The 16,060-nt window shown below is 49.6% G+C and overlaps 1 protein-coding gene and 1 pseudogene across 2 annotated transcripts; both read right to left on the bottom strand.

Moving 5' to 3' along the window:
* Positions 1-413: 413 nt before the first annotated feature.
* Positions 414-8,189, bottom strand: CATSPER1 (cation channel sperm associated 1; the record flags this gene model as incomplete). The annotated part of the gene is made up of 12 exons (XM_079101685.1): positions 414-576; positions 714-828; positions 2,633-2,708; positions 4,495-4,555; positions 4,656-4,728; positions 4,859-4,922; positions 5,064-5,207; positions 5,318-5,409; positions 5,801-5,954; positions 6,084-6,197; positions 6,890-7,102; positions 8,069-8,189. 12 exons carry the CDS (start codon positions 8,187-8,189, stop codon positions 550-552), a joined length of 1,254 nt encoding a protein of 417 aa, XP_078957811.1. The 3' UTR covers positions 414-549.
* A 3,064-nt stretch (positions 8,190-11,253) lies between these two features.
* On the bottom strand, positions 11,254-12,359 carry LOC306639372 (peptide chain release factor 1-like, mitochondrial; annotated as a pseudogene). Its single transcript has 2 exons — positions 11,747-12,359; positions 11,254-11,685 (listed from the first exon to the last, which is right to left on the bottom strand). The product of its transcript is annotated as a peptide chain release factor 1-like, mitochondrial (transcript).
* Between the last annotated feature and the right edge of the window lie 3,701 nt (positions 12,360-16,060).

The following is a 16,060-nucleotide window of genomic DNA, read 5'->3' as shown; positions in this document are numbered from 1 at the left end:
CCTTATACTGAATGCTCACGGCGCTGTTAGGTCTGAATTTCTGGGGTCTGAGCTTTATTCCTGGAGCCCATTCGTCCCGCAGGTCTTGATGATGTTGGGTTGTTCCAGCCTGTTCTTTTTCTCTTGACCTATGGACCAGATGGGCCTTCCTCCCCTAAGTGGACCACTCCTCCCTCTGCCCCTTATCAGCACCAGCAGTCCCTGGGCCTGGGCCACTTTCTGCATCACCCTCTGGCTGTTGCCAATGCCCTTCTGGGCTGAGCTGGGATGCTGGGCCTTGGAGAGGGTATCTAACACCACCCTGCATGTACAACACTCACGCCCACCTGCATGCTCCCCTGAGGCACCACACAAGTCCCCTTGCCTGGTGTTTTGCCCAGCCAATGAAGACACAAGATCATCTGAGGTTTAAAAACTCTATTGGGACCCAACTCCTGCAGTGCCCAGACAATCATTATGGCAAAGTTGGAGATTTGTCCCAAAACCCCAACCCTGAGAGGGGGCAGCTTGCCAGAGGCTCTGGTCTGTATCTGGTGGCACTCTCTGGGGTCACTTCTTGAAGTCCTCCTCTCCAGCCTGTTGGGGGTAGGATGGAGTGCAAATGAGTCGGGGCCAGCGCCTGCCTTCCCCTACATCTGTGTGACCACTAACTACTCTGGGATCACTGCTGGCAAGAGTCCTAGGTGCCCCCTCCCCTGTCCTGCTCCGTTCACCTCAAATGCCGTGTCGACAATCTCATCAATGACACACGCCTGGGAACGGAACTTCTGCTGCTGATGTTCCACCCCAGCCACCAGCTGCAGGAATTGAAACTGGAGCTCCCGCTGCCTGGGGGGACAAAGGGGAGGGCTGGTCTGGCCTGCTTGGTAGCAGGGGTCTGGGCCCCCAGCGCCTCCACATGGCTCTTCTCGCCAGTCTCCCCCAAAGCTTACATCACCCAAGGCCTCCTTCACTGTTTTGCTTCATTTTTAATACCCCGAACAGCCCCAGGCCTGCCTGCCCCAGGAGGGTGCTGGCATTCAATGGCTCACCATCCCAACCATCTGATTACCCATTCCTTGACCCATCTGATGCCCCTGCATCTAACCCAAGCCTCTTCATAGACCCACTTAACCACCCACACTCATCTACCCCTTCCCGACCTGGTCCTCCCTAGATGGCCCATCCATGTACACCTCGACGTACTGCGTGGTCAGCCATCCACCTAAACACTCACCCCTCTACCCGTTCACTCGCCAGCCCTTCTACCCCATTCCTGGGTCCACTGGACCTTACCCATCTATCCATCAAATACAATGGAAACAGCCACCTCTGTATGACACTCCAAGGACGGAGATGAACAAGAAGCAGACTTTGTCCCCAGAGCCAGAGCACTGACCTGCTCTGGTTAAGTGTAAATACGGGGGGCCAAGGGCCCTCAGAGGGAAACCTCCCCCAGCACTGAGGGTCCTGAAGGCTTCAGAGGGACTGTCACAAAACTGAGTTTGGAAGACAGTTGGTATGCCAGGTTGGAGCAGGGAGCATGATTGTGGGGCTTGGGGCAGGCTTCAGGGAGAGATATGGCAGGGAGCTGATGAGTTAGTTGAAGGTACATCTGGGGAGTGTCAAAGCAATGTCAATGGGGTCCAGAGGAGGAGGGAAAAGCCAAAATCACACCAAAGATCACCCTTGGTGGAAGGGACCAGTGGGGATGGTATCCCCAAGGAAAGTGTCTCAGGGGTACTAAGAGCCAACCGGGGTGATCAGGTGCTGGAACATGAAGGATGAACAGGAGAGTGCCCCAGGAGATGACTGGAGCTAGGATTGGAACTCAGCTCTCCCAATTCCTGGTCTACTGAGCCTGGCATCAGAATCCATAGAACATTCCAGGCAGAGAACAGTACAGGTAAAGGCCTACAGGTAGAGAAGTATGTGCCATGCATGGGAAAGAGTGTGGGCGAAGCAAGGTTGTGCCAGTGGGTGGTGGTGTCTACAATGATACAAGGTCAGGCAGGACCCCAGATGCCAGGTCATGGATCTTGGATTTTCTCTTGGGTGAGAGGAGCCCAGAGACGAGAGAGGGCAGGGCAGCACCTGGCTTTCAGACAAAGTGATCTTAGGGAAGCCAAGTCTGAGAGCCAGAAAGCAAGGGCCTGTGCCAAGGACCCTAGTTCCAAACATGAGTCCCCAGCCACAAGTCCCCAGCCGGCCTGGCCCACCTACCCACTCAGAGAGACAGGAATGAAGATCAACTGTCTGACTGCCAGGACTTTACCCAAGCTGTTCTGCCCACAATCCCTCCACCTGGCTTAGGTCTGTTCAGCTTCCAGGGCCCAGCATAGGTCCTTAGAGATGGGGCCCTCAGGGACAGGAATGGAATCGGTGTCTTCTTTGGGTCCCTGGAGCCTCACTGGGCCTGGCCCTGACAAGGGTCCAAATGGTGCTTAAGTGAACAGAGGAGCAGAATCCCTGTGCAGGAAGGTCCCGCGGTGTAGGCAGCTCTGGTGGAGCCTGGGGGCCACTCCTGGTCTGCACTTCCCAACTCTGTTCCACTCCCTTGCAAAGAGATGGCACTGTCCCTTTCCCTCCGAACCTACTGCCAGCCCCAGACTGCCCCAGTTGACCCGAGGCCGCCCCTCCCTCATCTTCTCACTTGTCGGTCATGGCCCCAAACTTGCGTTCGATAAACTGCTTCCACAGGGTGGTCTCGCTCATTGTCTCCTCAGGCTCTGGAGGAAGAGAAAGTGGGGTGGGGGGGTGAGTAGGAAGATACCTGGGTCTGCAGGGCGGAGGAACCCAGGGTCACAGAGGTTCACAGAGAGGACTGAAGGTGTTTCCATCCCTGAGGCCCCAAAGAGGTTGCTTCTCCAGGCATGGAGCCTGTCCCTGTCTGGCTCTACTCCCTCTTATGTAGGTTTGTGGTGCTGGGGTTGGAAAGAGGGCCTCTCATGTGCTAAGCAAGTGCTCTACCACTGGGCTACAGCCCCAGCTCTGCTAAATGTTCCAGTTTTCCTGAGGAACCACCCTGCCCCTAGGAGGTTCATGTTGTCTTGCTGGACATCAGTCCTCCCCACAGTTCCAAGGACACGTGAGCTGGCCTGGCCAGTCGCAGCCTGCAATGATTGGTTCGAAACCAGGCAGAGTCAACTGGAATTAAGCATGCTCATTTCTGGGATTTTGTTGAGACTCATAGGAGAAGACCACCGCTTTTTCTGCTGGGAGGGCTATGGATGTCTAAACTGTGAGGACTTGGTGCTACAGTTGTCGGTGGCCATTTTGCTACCACAAGGGACGTCTCACTCTAAAAACAAACCCACACAGATGACTATAGAGCAGATATAAAAGACCAAATCCTGATCATGGTTTGAACCCTGGATCAAGCCCTTCTTCTTCTTCTTTTTTTTTTTTTTTTTTTTTTTTTTTTGGTACTGGGAATCGGACCCAGGGATGTTTTACCATGGAGCTGCATCCCCAGCCCTTTTTAAATTTTGAGACAGGATCTCGCTAAGTTGCTGAAGCTGGCCTTGAACTTTTCATCCTCCTGCCTCGGCCTCCCGAGTTGCTGGGATTATAGGCGTGCGACACTGCACCTGGCTGGATCAAGCCATTCTTGAAAACTCATGCACTCTCAACTTGTTAAGTAATTGGAGCCAGTTAATTTCTCTTCTCTTCTTCTCTTCTCCCTTTTTTTCCTCTCTTTCCTTCTTTTTAATTAAAGCACTCTATACTATCCATTCTTGATAGAAAGCAGAGGTGGCCCTGTGAATGATCCTAAGACTGGGAGGCTACAGCTCAAATGTTAAAGTTCTGAGGAGGATCACATGTTCAAGGTCAGCCTCAGCAACTTAGCAAGGCCCTAAGTAACTTAGTGAGACCCTGTCTCAAAATAAAATACAAAAAAATGGCTGGCGATGTGGCTCAGTTGGTAAAACACCCCCAAAAATGTGGGGGTGCTGGGAATGTGGCTCAGCAGTTAATCCCCAGCATCATCATCATCATCATCATCATAACAATGATGAAGATGTTCTGAGACTCTTTCAGCAGGAAGCAAACCATCTGGCTCAAAACTAAGACATCCAGGAAGTCATGTATGTAAAAATGAACACATATGGAAACTTCATTTTTGTACGCTCTCAATCTGGTCAAGAGAATCCAGACAAATGTGTACAACCCTTAATGAAACCCACAAAGGCAGTTGAAACTATCCATGGAAGACTGATTTTTATAAACTTCCTAAGTTATTAATAGAAATGAGTTTGGTGAATCATAATTTGTCTTATTATTTGTTTTGCACATGGTTTTTCGAGGATGGACAATAGATTTAATTGGCTTTAGAAAATTGTCTCAGAGACCTTTGAACCCATGTTCCAAACTCCAAAAGTCCTTCCATGTCATTAGGTTCTAAAACTCTAAAATTGAGTCTGTAATTCCGTGTCCAGCTGTGGAAGGAGTCAGAGTGGATAGAGAGATGGCCTCTGCCCCCAGGTAGTGCAGGGCTGGGCAGCCGGGCAGTACCTGATTGCCTGAGCTCCGTCAATGAGTCATCCAGCAGCTTCTCCTGTACTCGGGCAGCCTTCTGGAGAGAAGAGTCCTCAGTCCTGCGGGAGTCCCCTGCCCCATCCCTGCAGCACCCTGGGCCTCTCCTGTGTCCCAGGAGACCTGCCCCCGTGTGGTACCTCCTGCTTTACTTTCTCCAGGCCTTTGAGCAGTGCTATCTGGAAGTTGTCCACGAGTACAGCAATCACCAGGCTGAGGAGGGGGACAGTGGGATGCTTTCAAGGGGGACATGAGAAAAGAGGTGTGACCAGGGTGAGAGGCTGGGGTAGGGGTGCCTGGGAGAGCTTGGCAGTGAGGCGGGGCCACAGAGCAGGGTCCTCACTTGAGGAAGATGAAGTACTGGATGATGATGTACACCATGAGAATGGGGATGATGTACCAGGCGCCTACGGGAGGGGGAGGTGTGTTAATCAAGCAGTGCCCTCCCACCAGCTGTACCCCTACCAGCAGGAATCAGACACCCCAAGTCACAGGTGGGGTAGCTGAGCCCTCCGGGTCTGCCTGCCCATCTCCTGCCCTGTGCCTACCCCGGGCCCTGTTGTCCATGTAGATGAGGGACCAGTCATCCAGGGTGAGCATGGTGAAGAGGGTGAAGATGGTGGTGAAGATGTTCTGGAAGCGCATGGGATCTGATTTTCGGAACAGTGCCCGCAGGACAACAGAGAAGAGGACTGGCCGTTTAGGACCAAACCAGGCTCCTGTTCCCTGCCCCAGTGTCCCCCCTTTCATCCCCGCGGCCCTGCCCCCTCCACACACTGCCCCAGGCCCGGGCACAGGATACAGAGGCAGGTAAACATGAGGGTGAGAATGGCCACGATAGATGGCAAGGAGTGGCCCAGCGTCCCTGTCACTTCCTGGAGGCTGGTCAGGATGCTGTGGGCAAAGGTCGAGAGGGAGATGAATCAGTGGGAGTGGGAAGAGTTCTGGCTGCTGGCACTGAAAGGAGAGGGTCCCTGATTTACTGGTGACTTGGGAAAATCCTGTCTCTTCCCCGGAAAATGAAGAGATTGCTCCCAGGGATGGCTCCCACAGGAGGGTATCGCAAGCAGGCTGGGATCTGCAGCTGCCCTTGCCCCACGATTTGAGCAGATCACAGTGGATTCCTTGGAGTGTTTTGTGTTTGCAGTACTGGAGGTGGAACACTGGGCTTGGTGCATGCCAGGCCACACTACCTCTGAGCCACATCCCCAGCCCCACAGTGGATTCCTTGGGGACCCAGGCCTGTGTCCCCTCTTCCACCTTCAGTGACCCTCCTCTCTCAGACCTGAGCCTCCGTAGTACTCGGATGGCCCTCAGGGCCCGCAAGCTCTTGAAGACCTTGAGGATGCGGAAGAGGCTGTGGTTGTAGAAGGAGAAGGAGAGGGAGTTGATCTGCATGAGCACGAAGTCCAGCACGGCCATGAGCATGATGAAGAAGTCTGAGGTAGAGGGTGCCGCGTGGCAGTGGCCTCCCCGTGCCAACACCTGCGACTGCCCCTCCTTTCTCCTTAACCTCCCCCAGGCGGTTCAGTGCTGGCTTGCCCAGCCCCAGCCCCTACTTCACCCACCTAGATTGTTCCAAAAGTCGTAAAAGTATGCCAGGCCCAGAGCAATGATCTTGAGCAGGGCTTCCATGACGTAGATGCAGAGGAAAACGCAGTCCAAGACTAGGAAGTACCATTCTGTGGGGACCCCAGGGGATCCCTCAGGACCACCCTCAGACTCCCAGCTTCCTCCCTCTCCCTCACCACAGGGCTCTCACACAAGCCCGAATACCCAGACTCTTCCTGGCTCTGCAACTTAACCACACTACCTTCCTTTTGTCTGTAAAATGGAGATCATAACAGGCTGCTTAACAGAATTGTCATGGCCATTAAATGCATTTCACAAATGCTTAGAGTAGAGCCTGGAACAATGACCATGTGGCGGGTTCTATCCTTCTTTCCACTCCAGGTAGTTTCTGCTCCAGGTAGTTTTAGGGGCCAGCCTTCGCAGGCTTTCCACAGGCTGCTCCTGGACCTCTTTCTCCCAGGGCCACCCACACTCTGCCCACCCACAGCAGCATATTTAGAGCAGATGCGCCACCTGGTGGCTACATCTGTGAACAGCAAGTCTCCAGTTCAGTGGGTCTCCAGCTGACCTCAGCAACACACACACACACACACACACACACACACACACACACACATTCTTTCTGAATATATCACCTGAATATATCACCTGTCTCTAACACCCTCAATATCACTGACTTCAAAGGAAAGAGGATCAAGTGTGCTAAGTCATATAAATCTTCTGGCACTGGATGAGGCCCACCTGAGGCCCTGGAACAACATCACTGGCTTCCTCCACGGGAACAGGGCCCCAAAGTTCTTACCACCCCGGATCTCCACTTCAGCAAAGGTCTGGGCTACAAGCATGATGCTGTTGAGGCAGACGACGAGGAAGATGAAGGTTTCAAAGGCCAGGGACTGGGTCAGCCTCAAGATCAGTCTCCGGAAGACCCAAATGAGGTAGCTTAATTTATCCCACAACCACTGGAAGAAGTCCGCAGTGTGCATCTTCTTGTGGGCCCGCGGGGTTCGGCCCACTGTAAGGGAGCCAGAAAGTTATGTCTCTGCAGGGGGCGGTATGGGGGTTCCCTCCCAGACTGGTTGGGGGTCATTGTCAACCCTGCCCGTTGGCCTGTTGTCCACTCACTGGTAGCACTCTAGGGTAGTCCTGTGCTGGTCTTGGACCAAAGTCCCGACTTCCTTCACACCTGGATTTGGAGTGACTTGAGTGGATCCTGAGGGTTCCTGCCGCTAAACCTCCAACCTTTCTTTGCCCACTTTACAACTTATGCATGGAAACCCTGACTCTTACCACCCCATCTTCTTGGTGAGCCTCCCTCTCCCTTTGAGATCCTACTGAAACATCTCTTCCTCCTGGCTGCTTATACTGCCCCCGTCTACTAAGATACTCACCTCTCTTTGCTGGGTTGTTGTAAGACTATTGCCATATTTATTGAACTACTGGGAACCAAGTCTGGAGATGGTGAGTTACCAGATAAGGTCCCTCCCTACCCTCCAATGGGGCCCTCATTCAGGCACTGGTTCCCAGTCTCAGCAGCTCATAGTTTAGTGGGGGAAAAGTGGACACACAAACGCCACAGAGGTACATGTTGTGAAATGGAGGATAACAGGCTCCTAGCACTGGATGGCCTCTGGTGGGCTCGGTGACCACCCTCAGCCTCGGAGCCCCCTTGAGAGCAGGAACCATGCTGGATTCTTCCCTATCCTCTCAGGACCCAGGCATAGTTGACAAGAGGTTCAACATATGAGAAGAAAATATGTGAGTGAGCAAAGCAGAGACTGAGTGAAGAAACACCTCGTGGCCCGCAGAGGTGCAAAATGCAAGTAATAAAGGGTGGGATGGTGAACAGTGAGAAGGGGGACTAGCTGGCCACAAACAGATGCAGGCAAGGGCCCAGCTTCCTGAGGTGTGCCAGGTCAGACCTGGCTGGATCTGGGCTGGGTGGTGGGGTCTCAGGTGGGGAGACCCAGAAAAGACTCACATTTGCGCTTCTGAAAATGCTCATCTTCACTCCAGCTCTCTGTGTCTTTGACGCTGCCGGGGTGAACTTTGCTGGACTTCCGAGAAGGAGATGAGTAAAATGTGACATGGGACTGAGTCATGCTGTGTCCCCAGCTTCTGGTGTGTGTTGCACCAAGGGGGTGGGCTGCCGTATGAGAAAGGGAGGTGCTGGCCAAGCTGCGGGACTTGTGTGGCTCTGTGGTTGGTGATACACTCCACCTGTGCTCCCTGTGGTGCTCGCCAGGGTGCTCCCTGTGGTGGTAACCACCAAGATGATGCGAACCAAAGAAGATGGACCCCTCAGAGGAGTGGTCAGAGAGGCTCTCTCCATGATGAGGATATCTTCGCTGGTGGTAATAGTCAGAATGGGGGGGCCTGCCATAGTGGTGGGGTTCATATGGGTAGTACTCTTCTGGGTAGAAGACGTCACTGTGTTGGTAGGGGCCACCAGCATAGTAGGGGTGTGGCACACCATGGGGATAGTAGGAAGGCACAACATGGGGATGGAGGAAAGGCTCACCATAGAGATGGTGGGAAGGCTCGCCATGGGGATGGCGGGAAGGCACGCCATAGAGATGGTGGGAAGGCTCGCCATGGGGATGGCGGGAAGGCACGCCATAGAGATGGAAGGGAGACTCGCCATGGGGATGGCGGGAAGGCACGCCATAGAGATGGAAGGGAGACTCGCCATGGGGATGGCGGGAAGGCACGCCATAGAGATGGTGGGAAGGCTCGCCATGGGGATGGCGGGAAGGCACGCCATAGAGATGGTGGGAAGGCTCGCCATGGGGATGGCGGGAAGGCACGCCATAGAGATGGTGGGAAGGCTCGCCATGGGGATGGCGGGAAGGCACACCAGAGAGATGGTGGGGAGGCTCACCATGGGGATGGCGGGGAGGCTCGCCATGGGGATGGCGGGGAGGCTCGCCATGGGGATGGCGGGGAGACTCGCCATGGGGATGGCGGGGAGACTCGCCATGGGGATGGCGGGGAGACTCGGCATGCGGATGTCGGGGAGGCGCGCCATGGGGATGGCGGGGAGACTCGGCATGCGGATGGTGGGGAGGCGCGCCTTGGGGATGGTGGGGAGACTCGGCATGCGGATGGTGGGGAGGCGCGCCTTGGGGATGGTGGGGAGGCGCGCCTTGGGGATGGTGGGGAGGCTCGCCATGGGGATGGTGGGGAGGCGCCCCTTGGGGATGGTGGGGAGGCGCACCATGGTGGTGGGTTCCACCATGATGCTGGGTTCCACCGTGGTGCTGGGTCCCACCGTGATGCATCCTACCACTGTAGCGGTGCTCATCATTAAATTGGTCCTCACCATAAGAAAGTTGAGAATGGATGGTGCCATGGGGGGGACCCACACCAGGAGGTGAATAGTGGTGAGCCCTGCCGTGAGAGTGGGCCTCCTCTCGGTGGTGGGAAGGATAGGAGTAGGGATTTTCAGAGTCTCGATGGTGAGATCCACCATGATGATGGACTCCGCTGTGATGGTGGGACTCACCACGGTGGTGGGACCCCTCGTGGTGATGGGACTCATGCTGGTGGGCTCCACTATGGCCTGGCCGATGGTATGGGACTGTTGAGTGGTGGCGAGAGAATGGATCCAAGTCATTGTGAGTCTTTTCAGTCATTGAGAGTTGATCCAAAACTGTGCTGGGGACCGTCGAATGAAGAGAGTTAAAGAGTCAGAACCAATATGTCCCTCCCTGGATTTCTCTTCTCTCCTAAGCTGAGCTCATGCCAACTGTGGCACTAGGCTTCTAGGAAAGCCTGACTCTTCTCTTGGAACTCCCCTCTCTGTGATGTCACTAACAGGTTTGGGCCTCATTTACAAAAGCCTCTTCCTGGACTATTGTTCAGAATCAATAATTATTATGGGGCTGGGGTTGTGGCTCAGTGTTATAGCACTTGGCTAGCATATGTGAGGCACTGGGTTCGATCCTCAGCACCACATAAAATAAATAAATTAATTAATTAAAGGTATTGTGTCATCTACAACTAAAAAAAAATTAAAAAAAAAAAAGAATTATGTCTAATACCTTCATTGTAAAATAAAGAAACAGATCCAAGGTGACCTAGTCAGTCAATTACACCAAAGAAGACCAGGCAATGACATTGCTCCATCACTCATTTTAGATCAACTGCTGGCATGATGGACTTCATGAGGTGTTCTAGTTCTCATCCCACTTACAGACCAATTGGCTCTGGGGTTAAGACTGACTCCCCTACAAGTAGATGTGTGACCTTGGGCCTATTGCTTAATTTCCCAATGTCTCAGTTTCTTCTTCCATAAAATGGGAATAATAGCACTTACTTACAGGATCAAAAAAAGTTATGTAAAGTTTATGCTAACAGCATAATGAAAGTTAGTTGCCGTTTTAGTCATCTTTTTCATGACTGTAACCAAAAGACTTGACGAGCATAGTTAGAGGAGGAAAAGTTTATTTGGGGGCTCACAGCTGCAGGGGTCTCAGTCCATAGATGGCCAACTCCATTACTCTGTGCCTGAAGAGAGGCAGAACATAATGGCAGACGGGTGTGGCTGAGGAAAACAGCTCAGAATTTAGCAATCAGAAAGTAAGGAGAGCTCTGCTCACCAGGGACAAAATGTGACTTCCAAAGTCCTACCCCCATGACCCGCCTCTTACAGCCACATACTACCTGTTTACTGTTGCCAGAATGTTAATCCATACCAGTGGATTAATCCACTGATTAGATTAAGGCTCTCATAACCCAATCATTTCACCTCTAAACTTTCTGGCATTGTCTTACCCATGAGCTTTTTGGGGACACCTCAGAGCTAAACCATAACAATTGGTATTATATTCTGTCCTTGATCACTGATGTTGACAGAAACAACTCTTTGGGGCTATTAGCAAAATACAACTTTCAGTCAACATTTGTTGAGGACCTACTTCACATTTAATTTGTGCCTCACAATTACCCCTCCTGGTGAATTTAGTCATCCCTTTTTACAGAGATATGTGCAGTGGCTCGGAGGGTATAAATTAGTTTCTTTGCTGTCCAAATCCAGCGTCTCTTCTCATCACCATCATGCTGTTCTGTCTTCTTCCTTTTTTTTTTTCATGATTATGTATGTTTATTAATACATTGAGGGAGGTCTACATTAATTATGCCTTAAGAATGTGCATATTACTTCCCATTGTAAAAACTTTTTTTTTAGAATACTGGTAAGCACAATTGATGTGCTATAGAATTTTCCTAAGCTCATAAAATACTTTAATAACAAATCAACCTAAACTTTTTTGGAAATAATTTCAAGTAAAGATTCATAATCTGCATAGTCCTTCAGTGACTGTATAAGTTCATCCAGTAGATAATCTCCTTGCATAAAAGTCTCAAGATTGTGCAGTGATTTGTTTATTCTGTGATCTGTAACTCGGTTCTGTGGAAAATTATATGTTCTTATTTTCTCTGATCTTCCTTTAGTTCCAACCTGAATCTTCCTCGCACTGTATCTTCTGCTTATTTCTTCCTCTAGACGCATATTGTACAGCTTTGCCCATAACTTTTTCATAGCCATCTCTCTATTTTTCAGTTGAGACCTTTCTTGTTGACATTTAGAAACCACACCTGAATAGTGTTATGAGAATTAGAGTTTTAATAGAAAAATCTTCTTATTATCAAGGAACACTCCTTTTCCTTCTCATTCTTCTTCCTGTTGGAAGATGAACGATCCGGACAGCACTGTCCGTGGTATTTACATGCTGACCCCCAGCTCCACTGGCTCGCTTAGTATCTATTCTCAAATCTTTAGGATCAATCACCAGATTAATCTCAGTGGGCTGGGGTAATATTGCCACTGTCATGGTGCTAGTATGGATGCGGCCTTGCTTCTCTGTCTTTGGCACTCTCTGTACTCTATGCACTCCCCCTTCAAATTTCATGTGTTTATAGGCTTCTGAACCGCTAATGCTGGCAGATGCATGTCTAAGGCCACCTATTTCACTTGGAAAGTATTCCAGGGTTTCAAAATGCCATCTTTCATATGCAGCATACTGCTGATACATATCAAACATCTCGAAGTAAATAACATTGCCTCCTGACCCCCAACTCCTGCAGTTACCTCCAGAATCAAACCATTTTCATCAGTTTCTTCTGATGCTTCAACTGAGCTATTTCTTTTTGACACAAAGTTATTTCATTCTCTGCAAGCTTCCTTAAATCTTCATTCTCATCGTGCAGCAAGGGCTCGGTCTCCCGCAGCTCCTGCTCCTTCTCGCTCAGGAGTTTGGTGGCCTCTACCAGCTCTGGCCCCCGAAATCGTAACTGGGCTTCTGACCCTGCCTGGAGCTTGAGGAAGGTCCGTAAGGGCCCGCCGCGGGCCAACAGCTCCTCCAGGGGCGGGCTACTGCAGCCCACCCAGCCCACAGACGAGGGGCAGCGCCCCACAGAAGTCCGCCTGTTCTGTCTTCTTCTGCAAATCCACTGCACAGCTTGTCCTAGGCACTGAATTCACTTGTGCACAACACAGCTCTCCTGGAAGTTTCCAGGTCATTCTCTTGACTATATCTGCTTCCTGAGTGTTTGGTCACAGCCAAGTCCACGGTGGGCACAGGTATTGGGTTCTGTGTGATGGAGGGACACTCCTCTCTCCTAAGGGAGCTCCCTGTCTGGTATCAGCAGCAGACCAGGAACGTTTATGGCAGAAATGATCACTGACCCATGAGTCCCTTCTCCTCCTCTTCCTGGGCACAGTCTTCACCTTGAGTGTTTACATGTGCCACACACATGTGTATTTTTGTTGCTGGGATGGAACCCAGGGTCTTGTGCATGCTAGGCAAATGCTCTACCATGAACTGTACCCAGCTCAGAATGTGTGCCATATACAGCTGTGGCTAACAAGCAAGAGCAGAAGCAATGCGAGCAACTTCCTGGTCTTAGGTTTGGACCACTGGGCAGGTGAACCTCTCTTTTCCTTCCTATGGGCTCAAGAACAGGTCTAACAAGGAGGCAGGATCAACATTCTAGGGCAGGACTTCAACTGAGCATCTGAGGAACCACAGTATTTCCTGAGACATCTCTAGACTGAGGGTTTTATATTGTGCTTAGAAAAAAAAAATAATATTTTCAAACTCATGAGAAGCAACACTTCTGGTGATGGACAGCCATGGAGCTACCTCAGAAACTATTTGCTGGGGATGGTTCAGCCCTGACAGCAGGAAACAGTAGGAATGTCTCATTTGGTTGAGTCCTTTCTTGGTTTCTCATGAGATCAGATCTGGTAGCAATCTGTGGACATGTGCTGCCTAGGGAGGAAATATTCTCACGCTCCTGAACTTCCTCCCTGATCTTCCCTAATGCGAAGATGACTGACTTATGGAAGCAAGCTAACTCTATTGGTGTGAGAGAAAATCGGCAGAAAATTTCCTTCTAAAGCAACGATTTTACATGTGTGACTCAGTTGCCTCCCTACCACTTTGGTGTTGATGTCAACACAAGAAAACATGGATTCTGCATTATGGGTGAATTTTCTTGTGATGATTTGATCATTTTTGCAAGTTTCTTATTCAGTCATGGCTTTCTTTTTGTATCTGTGAGGTTTTTTTTGTTTTTGTTTTTGTTTTTTTTTTTTGCATTTGTTTTACCAAACGATCTAACAGTTCAATGTGGTGATTTTAAAATGTAAGATGTAAAATGGAAGCAGGAGTTACTTTTTAAAAAATGAGCACAGTTTTTGTATATGTTTATGGGTAAAGGCTGACATTTCAATACATGTATACAATGTATGATGGTCAGATCAAGGTAATCTGTGTATCTATCATCTCCAACACATATCATTATATCATTTCTTTTTCTTTTTTGCTTTTCTTCCCTGTGTGTGTGTATGTCAGGGGTTGAACCCAGTGCTGCTTAACTACTGAGCCACATCCCCAGCCCTTTTTCATTTTTTTTTTGAGACAGGGTCTTATTAAGTTGCATAGGGCCTTGCTAAGGCCTTATAACCCTCCTACCTCAACTCTCCCAAGCCACTGAGATTACAGGTGTGCACCATTATGCCTGGCTGACACATATCATTTCAATGCATTGAAAACATTCCAAATTCTCTCTACTAGCTATTTTGAAGTATTCAATTAGTTGTTGTCAATCATAGTTACCCTGCCATAATATAGAACATTAGAAATTATTCCTCCTGTCCAATTGCACCCATTTGCCTATCAACCATGCTCACTCCATCCCCTGCCCTGCTCCCAAGATCTGGTAACCACTCTTCTATTTTCTACTAATTTAAGATCAACTGTTTAGCTTCCACATATAACTGAGAATGTATGGTATTTATTTTTCTATTCCTGACTTACTTCACTTAACATGTCCTCCAGTTCCATTAATGTTGCTACAAATGACACAATTTCATTCTTTTTATGGCTGAATAATACTCTGTTGTATATGTATTTTTTAATTCATTCATCTGTTGATGGACAACTAAGTTGATTCTGTATCTTGGCTATTGTTAATGGTGCTATAATAAACATGTGAGAACAGATTTCTCTCTCTGTGCTTGGGATCAAACCCAGGGCCTCATGCATGCTAGGCAAGAGCTCCACCCATGAGCTTCACCCGCAGCTGACACTTCTCTTGGACATTTTGATTTCAATTCCTTTGGACATATACTCAGTAGCAGGATTGCTGGATCCTCTGGTAGTTCTATTTCTAGTTATTTAGTAAACTCCATACCATTTTCCATAATGACTGTACTACTTTCCATTCCCATGAACGGCGGGTGACAGTTCCCATTCCTCTGGATCCTCGCCAACTGCTCTAGTTTGTATTTGGGATGTGCCCCAAAGCTCATGTGCTGAAGGCTTGGTTCCCAGTGAGCAGTGTTCAGAGATGAGAAGTGGCTGGTTCAGGAGGGCTCTGACCCCAGCAACAGCTAAACTCATCAGTGGTTCATGACTGATGGCATTGCCGCAGGACGTGGGCCCTGTGGAGAAAGTAGGTTACTGTGGTGTGCCCTGGAAAGGTAGTTCTTGTCCCTGGACACTTCCTATCTCTCCCTGCTCCTGGTTGCCATGAGGTGTCTGCTCCAGCACACCCTCTCCACCCTCTCTACCATGGTGCTCTGTTTGTCCACAGGCCTGGAGCAATGGAGCCAGCTAACCAAGAACTGGAACCTCTGAAAATATGAGCCAAAATAACTCTTTGCTCCTTTAAATTGTTTTTCTCGGATATTTTGTCTTAGTGACAAAAAACTAACTAATATACCAGCATTTGTTATTTATTTTCTCTTTTATACTAGCCATTCTAAAGAGGGCCAGATGGTATCTTGTCGTGGTGTTGATTTGCATTTCCCTGAAGATTAGTGATATGAGCACTTGCCTATATGTTTATTGATTATTTGCATATCCTCTTTTTTTGAGGGGAGGCGGGTACCAGGGATTGAACTTAGGGGCCCTCAACCACTGAGCCAGCCCTATTTTGTAATTTTTAATTTATAGACAGGGTCTCACTGCGCTGTTTAGCACCTCGCTTTTGCTGAGGCTGGCTTTGAACTCATAATCCTCGGGTTTCAGCCTCCTGAGTCGCTGAGATTACAGGTGTGCACCACGGCGCCCGGCTGTATGTCTCTGTTTTTTTTTTTTTTTTTTTCTTTCTTTCTTTCTTTATTTCTTTTTAACCTTTATTTTATTTACTTATTTTTATGTGGTGGTAAGGATCAAACCCAGTGCCTCACGCATGCTAGGCAAGTGCTCTACCACTGATCTACAACCCCAGTCCTTCATGTCCTCTTTTGAAAAATGTCTGTTCAGGTCATATTCTCTCTCTCTCTTTCTCTCTCTCTTTCTCTCTCTCTCTATTTTTGGTTCCAGGATTGAAGCCACCAGTGTTTAACCACTGACCCACATCCCCCAGACCTTTTTTATTTTTTATTTTGAGACAGAATTTTACTAAGTTGCTTAGGGTCTCACTAATTTGCTGAGGCTGGCCTTGAACTTGCAATCTTCCT

The sequence above is a fragment of the Sciurus vulgaris genome (genome assembly GCF_902686455.1).
Source record: "Sciurus vulgaris genome assembly, chromosome: 11".
NCBI classification, from domain to species: Eukaryota; Metazoa; Chordata; class Mammalia; order Rodentia; family Sciuridae; genus Sciurus; species Sciurus vulgaris.
This window is presented reverse-complemented; position numbering and strand designations above follow the sequence as displayed.